Source organism: Heterodontus francisci, chromosome 1 (genome assembly GCF_036365525.1).
Source record: "Heterodontus francisci isolate sHetFra1 chromosome 1, sHetFra1.hap1, whole genome shotgun sequence".
Lineage (NCBI taxonomy): Eukaryota > Metazoa > Chordata > Chondrichthyes > Heterodontiformes > Heterodontidae > Heterodontus > Heterodontus francisci.
This window is the reverse complement of record NC_090371.1, coordinates 122638286-122651835: the sequence shown is the minus strand read 5'-3', so window position 1 is coordinate 122651835 and position 13550 is coordinate 122638286. Positions and strand designations below refer to the sequence as shown.

At 40.4% G+C, this 13550-nt stretch overlaps 1 protein-coding gene across 4 annotated transcripts in view; it reads right to left on the bottom strand.

Annotated features, from left to right (window-relative positions):
- Window positions 1-13550, bottom strand: part of kdr (kinase insert domain receptor (a type III receptor tyrosine kinase)) — a 96966-nt gene that overhangs the window by 22258 nt on the left and 61158 nt on the right. For all 4 annotated transcript variants that reach the window (XM_068035180.1, XM_068035211.1, XM_068035189.1 and 1 more), the window contains 7 exons: window positions 13220-13333; window positions 10804-10892; window positions 4184-4340; window positions 3805-3902; window positions 3128-3250; window positions 2366-2477; window positions 2136-2235 (listed from right to left, as the gene is read on the bottom strand). In XM_068035180.1, the coding sequence (XP_067891281.1) occupies window positions 2136-2235; window positions 2366-2477; window positions 3128-3250; window positions 3805-3902; window positions 4184-4340; window positions 10804-10892; window positions 13220-13333 (793 nt within the window). The remainder of the gene's footprint in view (window positions 1-2135; window positions 2236-2365; window positions 2478-3127; window positions 3251-3804; window positions 3903-4183; window positions 4341-10803; window positions 10893-13219; window positions 13334-13550) is intronic.

Genomic DNA, 13550 nt, shown 5'->3' with positions numbered 1-13550 from the left:
TCCACGTTTGAATCCCTCCAATCAGATTTCCATCCTTTCCACAAATACGGCTTTTATCATGGTCACAAATGGCATCATAAGTGACTGTGACAAAAATAAACTATCCCTCCTTGTCCTTCTCGATCTGTCTGGAAACTTTGACACAGTTGACCGCACCATCGTCCTCCAAATCCTCTCCAGTTGGGTGGGACTACATTCCCCTGGATGCTTTTTTATTGATCTAATCATAGCCAGGGAATCACCTGCAATGGCTTTACTTCCCTCTCTCGCACCGTTAACTCTGGTGTCCCTGAAGGATTTATCCTTTCCCACTCCAATTTTTCATCAACCTGCTGCCCCACAGCAAGATCATCCAAAATTATGCCAGTTTCCACTTGGACCCTGACGACACCCAGCACTATCTCACCACCACCACTTGCGACCCCTCCCCTATCTTGAAATTGTCAGGCTGCTTATGTGACATCCAGTACTGGATCAGCAGGAATTTCCTCCAACTAAATATTGGGAAGACTGAAACCATTGCCTTTGGTCCCTGCCATCAACTCCATTCCCTAGCCACCGACTCCATCCCTCTCCTTGGCAACAGTCTGAGACTAAACCAGATTTTTCACAACCTTAGTGTCATATTTGACCCTGAGATGACTTCCGACTACATATCCGAGCCATTAGTAAGGCTGCCTATTTCCACCTCTGTAAAATCATATGACTCTGCCCCGGCTTTATATCACCTGCTGCTGAAACCCTCATCCTTGCCTTTGTTACCTTTAGACTTGACTATTCCAAGGCATTCCTGGCAGATCTCCCACATTCTACCCTTACTAAACTTGAGGTCATCCAAAACTCTGTTGCCCTTGTCCTAACTCACACCAAGTCCCATTCACCTATCACCCCTGTACTCACTAACCTATATTGGATCTTGGTTAAGCAGTGTCTTGGTTTTAAAATTCTCATCTTTGTCTTCAAATCCCTCCACTGCCTCATCCCCCCATATCTGTAACCTCCTCCAGCCTCACAGTCCTCTGAGATACCCGCATTCCTCCAATGCTAGCCTCTTGAGCATCTCCAATTTTAATAGTTCCATCATTGGTGGCTATGCCTTCAACTGCCTAGGCCCTAAGCTCTGGAATTCCCTCCCTAACCCTTTACACCTCTCTACCAAATTTTCTGCCTTTAAGACATATCTTAAAACCTATCTCTTTGATCAAGCTTTTGGTCATCTGCCCTAATATCTCCTGATGGGGCTTGATGTCATATTTTGTTTTATAATGAAGCACCTTGAGATGTTTTATTATGTTAAACGTGCTACATAAATACAAGTTGTTGTTGCATGTGTATACATTGGTTGTGTGTGCATGTAGCCAATCATTTAGTAGAGAATTAAAAACTAATAAGAAGATTGTAAGTTGTTTTAGATGTCAATCTTGGGTCTTGCACCTTCGTCAGGAGCCAGTAGATTGAAGTCCCACTCCAGAGCATATAATCTAGATTGACACTTTAGTGCAGTACTCAGTGAGTGCTTTCTTTTTGGATGAAATGTTAAGCTTTACTTCGTGACGCCTTCTTATGCTATGGGTGTGTTTCAAACTTGATATGTGGAAAATTGCAAGCGTTTAATTATCTACTGTCACTTTGCAAAACAGCACGCTGGAGCAACAACATTTTGTGCAACAATTCTTAAATTAATCCCAGGTTTCACAATATTGCCTGAATAGCTTAATTTATCAATGAATTATATAGTCAATAAAACCAGAGATCAGATGAAGAGAATTTTTTTTACACAGCGAGTTGTGTTCTAGAATGGACTGCCTGAAAGGGTGGTGGAAGCAGATTCAATAGCAACTTTCAACAGGAAATTGGATAAATACTTGGAAAGGAAAAAAAAATGCAGGACTATAGGAAAAGAGGAGGAAAGGGGAACTAATTGGCTAGCCGGCACAGGCACGTTGGGCCAAATGGCCTCCTTCTTTGCTATAAGATTCTGTGAAAACAACACTATCTTGCATGAATAAATATCCTTGCAGGATATTCTTATGTACTGGATTACAGAATTGTGTGACTGAATGAACTTTGGCCAAATGTATTAAAATGCCATAACTCTATTTGTGAGAATCTACAGAACAAAAACTAAGACGTACATTTCTGCTGATGCATATTCAGGACATCGCATTCGTGTGCCTTCTTTGAGTCTTTGACAAAATTCTTCATCAATTTGAACACCAGGGTACGGAGAGGCACCTAGGAAGTGATTAGTAGGAGGAAGAAGACACATCAGTTTCGCTGGGAATACTACTTCTCTCTTTAACACCTTCATGGAAACATTTTTCTGACTATTCAATGACAAGAAAACATAACTGGAAGCACTCACCCAATGAGAACATTTCCCACAGTAGAACCCCAAAAGACCACACGTCACTCTGTGTTGTATAAACTTTATCAAAGATGGTCTCTGGGGCCATCCATTTAAGAGGTAGCCGTGCCTAGAAAAGAACACATCATTAGTTTATGATACCAATTTTACCTAAATATTGCAAAGGCTAACTTAAGGATGCATTCTTTTCCATCCTAAAGGTAGTCATATGGTTTAGGAACAAACATATAGGGTACATGTAGGTAATCAGTAAATTTAATAGAATTGTACTTATCAATTCGGTCTTAATGACCCATACACAGCATAAGTTCTTCATTAAAGGTTTCACTTTCAAGAGGCAATTTTAAGAAATTGCACTCCTGGTTACAAAGGCCTGGCTATAGAGAGGGCATATGATAAATTCAAGGGAACAACCCCAATGTGTTTTGCTGTGGACCTAAGATTTCGTAAAATGTTACAAATTTAAAAATTTAAATGGGTTTAAATGCTTGGTTTCAGCAGTGCTTGTAACTGCCATAAGTGGACTCAACAAGATGAATTTTAGTTTTTAGTACACAGTAATGGAATGGATCACTTACCCATTATAGACCCAGTTTAATTTTCACTCCATTGATTTCAAAGGAATTAAAATCAAACAGGTTTATATAATGTGTGGGTGATCCACTTCACCATTGTCATTACTTACCATAATTTCTATAGGTGCATGCTGTAGTTTAAAGACACTGCTGTACTTGTAGAATTTCATTTTCATATACTTACATCTCCTTTTCTAACATAATCTGGGTCCTTATAAACATCTCGAGCCAAACCAAAGTCACAAATCTTCACCACGTTGTTTTCTGACAAGAGTATATTGCGTGCAGCCAGATCCCTATGGATGCACTGAAATAGACAATAGAGAATAGAAACTTATTAGTCATGTCCCATTTTCTCTTTCTCTCTTTCTGTCTCTCCTTCTCATGGGGCAGTGGTGATCACTTCACTATCTGAGCAGTTGTTACAATGGCAGCAGGTGGCAGTCTTGTTGGATCAGATCGAGAAAATGTCCACAAGAATGGCTGAGAGAAACCTTTTGCAGGAAAATGAGTTGCCATTGCTTTGAAAAGAAGGCAGAGGGCATGGTTATAGAGAGAATTGAGCAGATCTTGATTTTGTGCAATGGGTGTTGGCAAGTTGGCAGCCTGTCTTATTTCTCTGTCAATTTTTATTTCCATTGTAAGCAGGTGTAAAACAGGCTGGCCGCTTGCTATCACCCATTGCACAAAGTCAACATCTACCCCAATGCATTTAAAAGAAGGCAGTGCCCATGGACATAAACAAAATGTATTTACAAAGAGGCAGTGCACAATTAGTGAAGGTTCATTATTCTGCAAGTTGTATGGGAATCATGTGTATGAGAGATTTGTGAAAGGTGAGGACATGTTATGTTTTCTTACCTTTCGTGATGCCAGGAACTCCATTCCCCTGGCTACCTGGAAGCTGTAAGAGATAAGGTCCTCCATTGTCAACCAGTCCTTGTAAAGGTCATCTGCAGCTGTACGGGAGAAAAGAAGTGTGAGCTGGTGGAGCTGGGCCATGGAAGCATATCTATATGCATCTTTTGATACCAATTGAAAAACTTCCAATCACATTTTATCAATATAAGCTCCCATTTGAGGATTGATTCATTCAGTACTGTAACAAGAAGCTTTTAAATATGAAATGAATACTTTTTCATGTGTGGGGTTTCTTAGCTTCAACACAATTTCAAAAAACAAAGATGCCCCATCAAAGGTAGACTTGTAGAAATTGGAATGAGGTATATCATCACTTTACCTTCCTCCTCTTCCATGTCACTCAGTGATTTTTCTTCTGCAAATCCAGAACTGGTGGAGCTCTCACTACTTGCGATGCTATCCAAGCGCCGCTTAAACTCACTGTCCAACTCAACAGCATTGTTTTCTTTCATCTGTCTTGACTTCAGTGCTTTACTCTGCAGCAAGGGGAGAACAAGAAGTAAGTGAGTAAATATAAATTTTTTTATACGTGATGTCCACAAAAACAATTAAACTGCAAAATGATTATATAATACATACAAAAATATGATAACCTAGCAAGTCAGTTGTCCGTTGAAGGGGGTGGGCATTGAGCAGCTAGGATGAGCATTGATGAACCTGATGATCTTTTTGAAGCAAATAAAAATAAGAAATGCTGGAAATACTCAGCAGGTCTGGCAGCATCTGTGGAGAGAGAAGCAGAGTTAACGTTTCAGGTCAGTGATCCTTCTTCAGAACTGGCAAATATTAGAAATGTCAAATATTTGCCAGTTCCAAAGAAGGGTCACTGACCCAAAACGTTAATTCTGCTTCTCTCTCCACAGATGCTGCCAGACCTGCTGAGTATTTCCAGCATTTCTTGTTTTTATTTCAGATTTCCAGCATCCGCAGTATTTTGCTTTTATGATCTTTTTGAAGCCTTCTGTTCTTGTGCTGGAGTGGGGGAACCTTGAACAGATCATGGACATGCTCTGCTGCCTGTAATCTATTCTCAGTCCCAGACTATCTCACACAGGATCATATTTGATTATAATTACTGAGCACTTGCAAATATTGCTGTCAACTTTTATGGGGTACTAAAGACTTGCCACCATTGTTATGTGCCTGTAGTCTGTCTGTTTTAATCCTATCTTTTGAAATATACAGGAATTCTGTTGACAGTTTTTTCATTTCACTGAAGACAATGGGATCATAAAAGGGCAACAAACAATGGAAACAAAGTGTTTCTGTGCTCTGCTCCCATTGTTTTCAATGGGGGAATGCCAACTGGGTTGTTTTAACTGTAACACAACTTGTTAGATCAACAAAAGGAACATCTATTTCCGTTTTTAATGAATTTGTCCTTTTTTAATTATTGAATGATACAATATTGGTATTTGCTTAAGAATAACAACTTGCATTTATATAGCACCTTTAACATTGTATAAATTGATCAAAGAAATAGGTTTTAAGGTGCATCTTAAAGGGTACGAGAGAGTGGTGGAAAGGCAGAGAGGTTTAGCAAGCAAATTCCATGAACTTAGGGCCTAGGCATCTGCAGCATAATCAGCAATGGTGGCGCCAAGAAAATCGGGGATATACTAGAGTAAAGGCCTGCTACCCAACCTGAACTCAACGGGACCCGACGACATGTGTCGGGTTCGGGTCGGGTCGCTCTTGCGGGTCCAGCTTTCGGGCTCGGGCCGGGTCCTGGTCGGGCCAGGTCCAGGTTGGCCGGGTCTGGGTTGGGCCAGGTCCGGGTCGGACACACACAGGAAGTATTACATTTTGCTCTGCTGGGAAGTTGAGTTTAGTAAGTGTCAGAAGTTGAAAAGCCTACCTGAACTGGGAGTCCAGGACGTCAAGGAGGGAAATTCTGAGTCTGCGCAGCGAGCAAGTGAGCGTCTCTATAACGTCATCACGCTCATGCTGCAGCTTCCTGCAGATTCGGAATCAGAAGGTCGGTAAAGTGAACATTCCGGTGGTCGGGTCGGGCGTGGGAAAAAATAGAGGGACTCGGGCTGGGTCAGGCTCAGGTCTGATGTGGTGGATCTGTTGGGTTCGGGTCGGGTTTTTGTTCCTGACCTGAGCAGGCCTTTATGCTAGAGGTCAAAATTGGAGGAGTGCAGAAAGCTTGGAGGGTTATATGGACAGAGGTGGTTACAGAGATAGGAGGGGCAAGGCCTTGGAGGGAGTTGAACACAAGGATGAGAATTTTAAGTTCAAGGTCCAGCTCAAAAACAATACCAAAGATCAAAAACAAATATAGATTGATTAAGGCCATCTATTGCTTAGATTATTCTGTAATTAGTCCAAGAGATGGTAAGTCATCCACTCCATAGTCTGATATCATCTGAAAATTTGGTTACCTTACACTGTGTTTTTGAATTCCAAATCATTTACGTATATCGGACCCAACAATGTTTTCTTCCAAGCTCAACTGAGAATATTTCTTTCAACCTAAAATCACTTCCCTAACTAGTAGCCACTGCTTCTTTGTCCTTCAGACAGTTTTCTGTCCATCTTTAAGGTTTACTGAGGATATCACTGCCTCAGATTTGTGTAGTAGCCTTACATGGAACTTTATCAAAGGCTTTCCTACACAGGCACAATGACCCAATGGGAGCTGGTGGACAGCAGTGCAATCCACGGTGACCACATCTGCAGCAGTTGGCTGCTCGAGGACCTTCGGCTTAGAGTTGATGAGCTTCAGTCCAATCTGCGGACACTGCGACACATCAGAGAGGGGGACAGTTACCTGGACACTGTGTTTCAGGAGACAGTCACATCCCTTAGATTAATTACATCAAATTTGGACCATGGTCAGGGATAGGAGGGTGTGACTGCAAGTGAGGCAGGTAAAGGGATCCAGAATTTAGCTTTGGAGGAGCCTCAGCCAGTGCCCTTATCCAATAGTTACGAGGTTCTTGCTCCTGGTGTGGACGAGGGCACAGGCTGCAGGGAGGATGAGCAAACTGACCACAGCACCGTGGTTCAGAGCGCCATTCAAGTGGGGGGAGAAAAGAGAAATGTGGTAGAAATGGGGGATGGCATAGTTAGGAGAAGCGATACTGTTCTCTGCAGCAAAGACAGGGAGTCCCGGAGGCTGTGTTGCCTACCTGGTGCCAAGGTTAAAGACATATCTTCTGGGCTGGAGAGGAACTTGGAGTGGGAGGAGAAGGATCCAGTTGTCGTGGTCCACGTAGGTACCAACGACATTGGTAGGACAAGGAAAGAGGTTCTGCTGAGGGACTATGAGCAGCTCGGGGCTAAATTAAAAAGCAGAATCACAAAGCTAATAATCTCCAGATTACGACCTAAACCACATGCAAATTGGCATAGGGTAAATAAGATTAGAGAAATAAACACATGGCTCAAAGATTGGTGTGGGAGAAATGTGTTCCGAATCATGGGACACTGGCACCAGTAGTGGGGAAAGAGAGAGCTGTTCCGTTGGGACGGGCTTCATTTGAACCATGCAGGGACCAGTGTCCTGGTGAATCGTATAACTAAGGTTGTAGATAGGACTTTAAACTAATTAGTGGGGGCAAGGGTTCAATTGAAGGGAAGTTTAAAAAATCAAAAAGAAATGAGAGAGCAGAGGTGCAGGGTAGTGAAGAGGCAAACAGTAATCAAAGTGTGACAGGAAGGGGCAGAAAATATAAGCAGAAGAGTGCAGCAGAAATTAGAACCAGAATAATGGTAAAAATAATGGTAAAAAGTCAAAGCTTAAGGCTCTTTATCTGAATGCACGCAGCATTTGTAACAAGATAGATGACTTGATGGCACAAATAGAAATTAATGAGTATGACTTGATAGCTATTAAACAGAAGTGGTTGCAGGGTGACCGAGACTGGGAACTCAATATTCAAGGGTATTCGACGTTCTGGAAAAATAGGCAAAAAGCAAAAGGAGGTGGGGTAGCTTTGTTAATAAAGGAAAGTATCAGTGCGGTGGTGAGTAGTGATATAGGTGCAATAGATTGTGATGTGGAATCAGTGTGGGTGGAAATAAGCAATAGCAAGGGGAAGAAGTCATGGGTGGGAGTCGTCTATAGGCCCCCGAAGAGTTGCCTCACTGTAGGACAAAGTATAAATCGAGAAATAACAGAGGAGTGTAAGAAGGGCGCTACAATTGTCATGGGTGATTTTAATCTACATATTGATTGGACAAATCAGATTGGCAAGGTAACAGGAAAGACAAATTTATAGAGTGCATCAGGGATTGTTATTTTGAGCAATACGTTGCAGAACCTACCCGGGAAGAGGCTATTTTAGATCTAGTAATGTGTAATGAGGTAGGATTAATAAATGATATCGTAGTTAAGGATCCTCTCGGGGGTAGTGATCACAACATGGTAGAATTTCAAATTCAGTTTGAGGGTGAGCAACTCGGGTCTCAGACCAGTGTCCTCACTTAAACAAGGGAAATTATGGAGGTTTGAAGAAAGAGTTGTCTGAAGCGGTTTGGGAAAATAGACCGAGGGTAAGGTCGGTGGATGAGCAGTGGCAGACATTTAAGCAGATATTTCATAATACTCAGCAAAAATTTATCCTGGTCGAAAAGAAGGACTCGATGAGAAGGGTGAACCACCCGTGGTTAACAAAGGCAGTCAAGGAGAGTATCCAATCAAAAACTAAGGCATACAAAGTGGCGAAAACTAGTGGTAGGCCAGAGGATTGGGAATTTTTTAGGAACCAACAGCAGATGACTAAAAAGCAAATAAAGAAGGGGAAAACTGATTATGAAAGTAAATTGTCAAGAAATATAAAAACAAACAGCGAGAGCTTCTACGGGTATATGAAAAGAGAGTAGCTAAAGTGAGCGTTGGACCCTTAGAGGATGCGACTGGAGAATTGATAACGGGGAACAGGGAAATGGCAGATAATTTAAACCAATATTTTGCATCGGTCTTCATGGTGGAGGACATTATAGGAGCTAATGGGAGGAAAGATCTTATAACAGTCTCTATCATGAGGGACAAAGTATTTGACAAACTAATGGGACTAAAGGCAGACAAGTTGCCAGAACCTGATGGCCTACATCCAAGGGTGTTAAAGGAAGTGGCTGCAGAGATAGTGGAGGCATTGGTCGAAATATTCCAGAACTCACTGGATTCAGGGAGAGTCCCAGTGGATTGGAAAACCGCTAATGTGATGCCCCTGTTCGAGAAGGGAGGGAGACAAAAAGCAAGAAACTATAGGCCATTCAGCCTAACATCGGTCTTTGGAAAAATGCGAGAGTCCATTACTAAGGAAGAAATAGCAGGACATTTAGAAAAGCTTAACGCAATCAAACAGAGTCAACATGGTTTTGTGAAAGGGAAATCATGTTTGACAAATTTGCTAGAGTTCTTTGAGGATATAACAAGCAGAGTCGATAAAGGGGAACTGGTAGATGTAGTGTATTTGGATTTCCAGAAGGCATTTGATAAGGTGCCACATAAAAGATTATTGAAAAAGATAGGAGCTCACGAGATTGGGAGTAATGTATTAGCATGGACTGAGGATTGGTTAACTCACAGAAGACAGAGAGTCGGGATTAATGGGTCTTTTTCAGGTTGGAAAGATGTAATTAGTGGAGTTCCACAAGGATCAGTCCTAGGGCCTCAATTATTTATTATCTATATTAATGACTTGGAGGAGGGGGCAGAGTGTAATATATCCAAATTTGCTGACAATACAAAAATAGGTAGGAGGGCATGTTGTGATGAGGACATAAGGAATCTGCAAGGGGATATAGCTAGGTTGAGTGAGTGGGCAAAAACCTGGCAGATGGAGTTTAATGTAGGAAAGTGTGAGGTCATGCACTTTGGTAGGAAGAATCAAAAGCAGACTATTATTTAAATGGAGAAAGACTCCAAAAAGGTGCAGCACAGAGGGATCTGGGTGTTCTTGTGCATGAAACACAAAAAGTTAGCATGCAGGTGCAGCAAGTAATTAAGAAGGCAAATGGAATTGCTCTTGTTTTTAGTTCCTCTTTCCCCTTCTGATTTCTCTTTTGAACATTTTTAGAGTAGTTTCACAGTAATATTTCAACTCTTCACTTTCAACAGACAAGTTAATTTAGTCCATCTGAACTATTGGCTAACATATTAGGGCACATGTAAATTTTACCATATAGTCCCCATTACAGCAAATCCTCCACCTACAGAGACCAGCTGCCTTTTGCACTAGGTGTGAACTAAAAAATAAAGTAAAATTTTGTTATTCAGAAATGAGCTTAACTCTCTACATGATGCAAAATGTAACCAATGTGGCAAATGAATTTTCTCTTCAGTCAGTATCTTAATCTTAATCCCCATATAGTGTAAGGGCTGAATGCCATTTACTCAATAATGGGTGCATTCTGTACCAATAAAGTCCTACATTTCACTGTGGGATCTGGTTGCCAAGTATTAAGTCAGTCTGTGAGATTTTAGATAATTGTGTCAACATTGGCTCAGTTGATACCAATCTTGCCTGAGTGTGAAGGTTATGGCTTCAAGCCCTACTCCAGAGACATAATCCAGGCTGTAACTTCACTTCAGTACCATATTGAAAGTATACTGCAATATAAGAAATGCCATCTTTTAGGTAAGATGTTCAACCAAGGTCCTGTCTGCCCTCTCAGGTATACATAATAGGTCCCATGACTACATAACTAAAAAAAACAGATTTTATCTGTTATTGCTATTATCTCCATTGCTATCGTGTGCAGATTGGCTGTTGTGTTTCTTTACATTACACCAGTGACTATATTGCAAAAGTAATTCACTTGCTGTTAAACACTTTGTGTCATTTTGAGTTTGTGAAAGGCAAAATGAAAGTTCTTTCAGTTATTCTAGAGCTGGAGGACGACTGTGAGCAAATGAATATGGGTCTCTTAAGAAATCTTATACCACAGCACAGTAACATGTAATGCAGAGCAACACAGATTTACCTTGTAGGGAACGTAGTTGTTTCGCTTACTTCTTAAGTAGTTTGACAGGTTCCCATATTTGCAAAATTCAACAATCACCATCAATGGACCTGGAGTTAGAAGAGCAGGGTTAACAGTATTAATAGCTGCCATAAATGCAGTTACAATGGACAAAAATAACTATTCTTCTCTGCCATATAATTTTATATTAACTTCTGTTTATTGTATTGCACAAATAATCAATGAAATGCATGCAATAATCTCATCAAAACCCAGCATAATCCTATGTTAAACATAGAATTATTCTTTTGTAGTACTGCAGACTCGTCTATCAATATTTATCATTGCAGTTAATAACCATTAAAAATAACACAAACAACTCATGGAGCACTATAGTTAACTACAGTTAACTGTAGTGGTCACTGGTTCATAATTCTATTGTTACTGGTTTGAAACCTACCAGACAGGCACAGAAACCCAACAACCAACTGTGAACACCAAGCCGTTGCTAGTTGGTACTGACTGCAATATCTACCAACATGTACAGTACTCCATCCATGTCGGTGCCACTAGTTGATCTCTAGGTATTTGCTTAGCTCTGTTCTGTATTGTGCCTATGGTCACAAAGTTGGGGTTTCATGTGAAGTTTTAAATTTACCATCAGGTTTCTATTAGTTTCTTACAGTGAGGTTATAGAACCTCAGAGACTTATGGGCATAAATTCCACGACTGATTCTAGGAATGTTGTTATCCCTACTTTTCAAGTTTAACTAAGACTTAATATTTCTTCCATCATGTCTGTTTTCCACTGGCATTAATCTTTCTTTGGTATCAGTGGTAACATTGGAGAGCTAACCATGCCCATTGTACCTCTGATAATACAAATTTCTAACTTCTATAGTGGCCCAGCTACATAACCTATATACGTAACATACAGCAATGTTAAGGCAGCTGAAGAGTACACAGTGTTGGGCTTCCGTTGTTTAGCTGAGCACAAGTAAAGCACAATTTACAAACAAATCTCTGTTCAAACTTAAAGGGGTAATCTTGATGAAAAGAGGAGTCTTTCCAGGTCAGTGGAAATTAATACTACCACTGGCATGGAGATAAATGCTATGTTCTCAATGGTTTTAATCGTAAAAGAGAAGTTCAATGACTTGTGGAAAAGTATGAAGGTAAGCCAATGCTGTTCTCCTTAGGCAAAGAAAGTTAAGAGGAGATTTAATAATATAAAATCATTAAATTAGGAGGAGTTTTGATACAGCAGAAATGAAGAAATTGTTTCTAGGAGAGTCAGTAACCAAAGGACACAAATGTAAAATAATTGGCAAAAAAAGCCAGGGAGGAGATGGAGTTATTTTTTTACTCGGCGATTTATTGTCATCTGTAATGTACTGCCTGAAAGGGAGGTGGAAGCAGATTTAATAGTAACTTTAAAAAGGGAATTGGATCTATACTTAAAAGAAAAATTTGTAGGACTATGAGGAAAGATCAGGGTAGTAGGACTAACTGGTAGCTCTTTCAGAGAATCGGTAGAGGCAAGATAAGCCGAAAGACTCCCTACTGTTTTCTATGATTCTATATGTAAAGGAAAGATCATAATCTCTGATATGGATTTTGAGGTACTCTGTGGCTATTTGGTTATAATGGAGAGGGTTGACTCACTGATTGGACACTTGAAGCGAGGAGCTATCATTGGTCAGGAAGCCACAAACCCATAGAGCCGAATTTATTTCAAAATACTTTCCTTTGTTATCAATATATAGATATAAAAGAGTTATAGAATAATTTTCATTATGCTCCAACCTTCTTAACTAGTTCATACATCTCCTAGTCAAGGCAAAAGTATCTAATGATTCAGAAGATGGAATTCTTTGGGCTCAGACAGGGGGAGAGTTATAATTAATGCTGTTACCACAATTAAAACCATGGAACCAAAAATTGGTTTTAAAAAATCCACCCAAAACCATTGTCACAGGTATTGGGAGCACTGAGGAAGTCCACCATGTATTTAACTATTCTCCCAGGAGGATTCAAAGCATGTGGAGTTGGGATAGGTTTTTAAGAAAATAGTGGAGAAGTAAGGTGTCACATGACCTCACATAGCTACTTTGTTGAATTCCATGCCCAGACAATTACCTTCCTTTTTTTTTCCATATGACGATGATCAAACTAGGTGTACTCATTTTTGACTTATTTTAGGAGCCATTTTCAAAATGTTCTGGAAGTGCAAAGACTAACATTTACTCTTCCACTACCTTGCAAAGATAATCAGATAAACTAGATCACCCTAATACCACCAAAATCATATGGAAGATGGATAATAATGAAAGTAGCTGCCACCAGGATTTATTTGTTTTATTTGTTCACAAAAAGGGGAGTAAGCACACTGTTGTCCGAAAAGCAGCCAAATGGTGAAGAGATTGCATGGGCTCACCTCCCGCTTTTGTGCAGGCTCCCAGTAGGTTCACCACATTGAGGTGATGGCCAATGTGAATAAGAATCTTCAGTTCGGACATCAAAGCTCTTTGTTCACTGGATGTTGCTCCATCTAAAAATAGCAGTCAGATAAATGAATACATTCCTTTCTGTTGCAAATAACACAAGTACAGAGGATGTGCACCCATGCATAAATACAAGTATGTAATGGCATTTGCACATAATGATGCATATGTACAGACATGTGCAAAGAAACATGTGCAGAAATTTAAGCACAATACCAAGATGTTTGCAGTGCTTTTAAGAGTTCACTTTGTTTTAGAGTACTT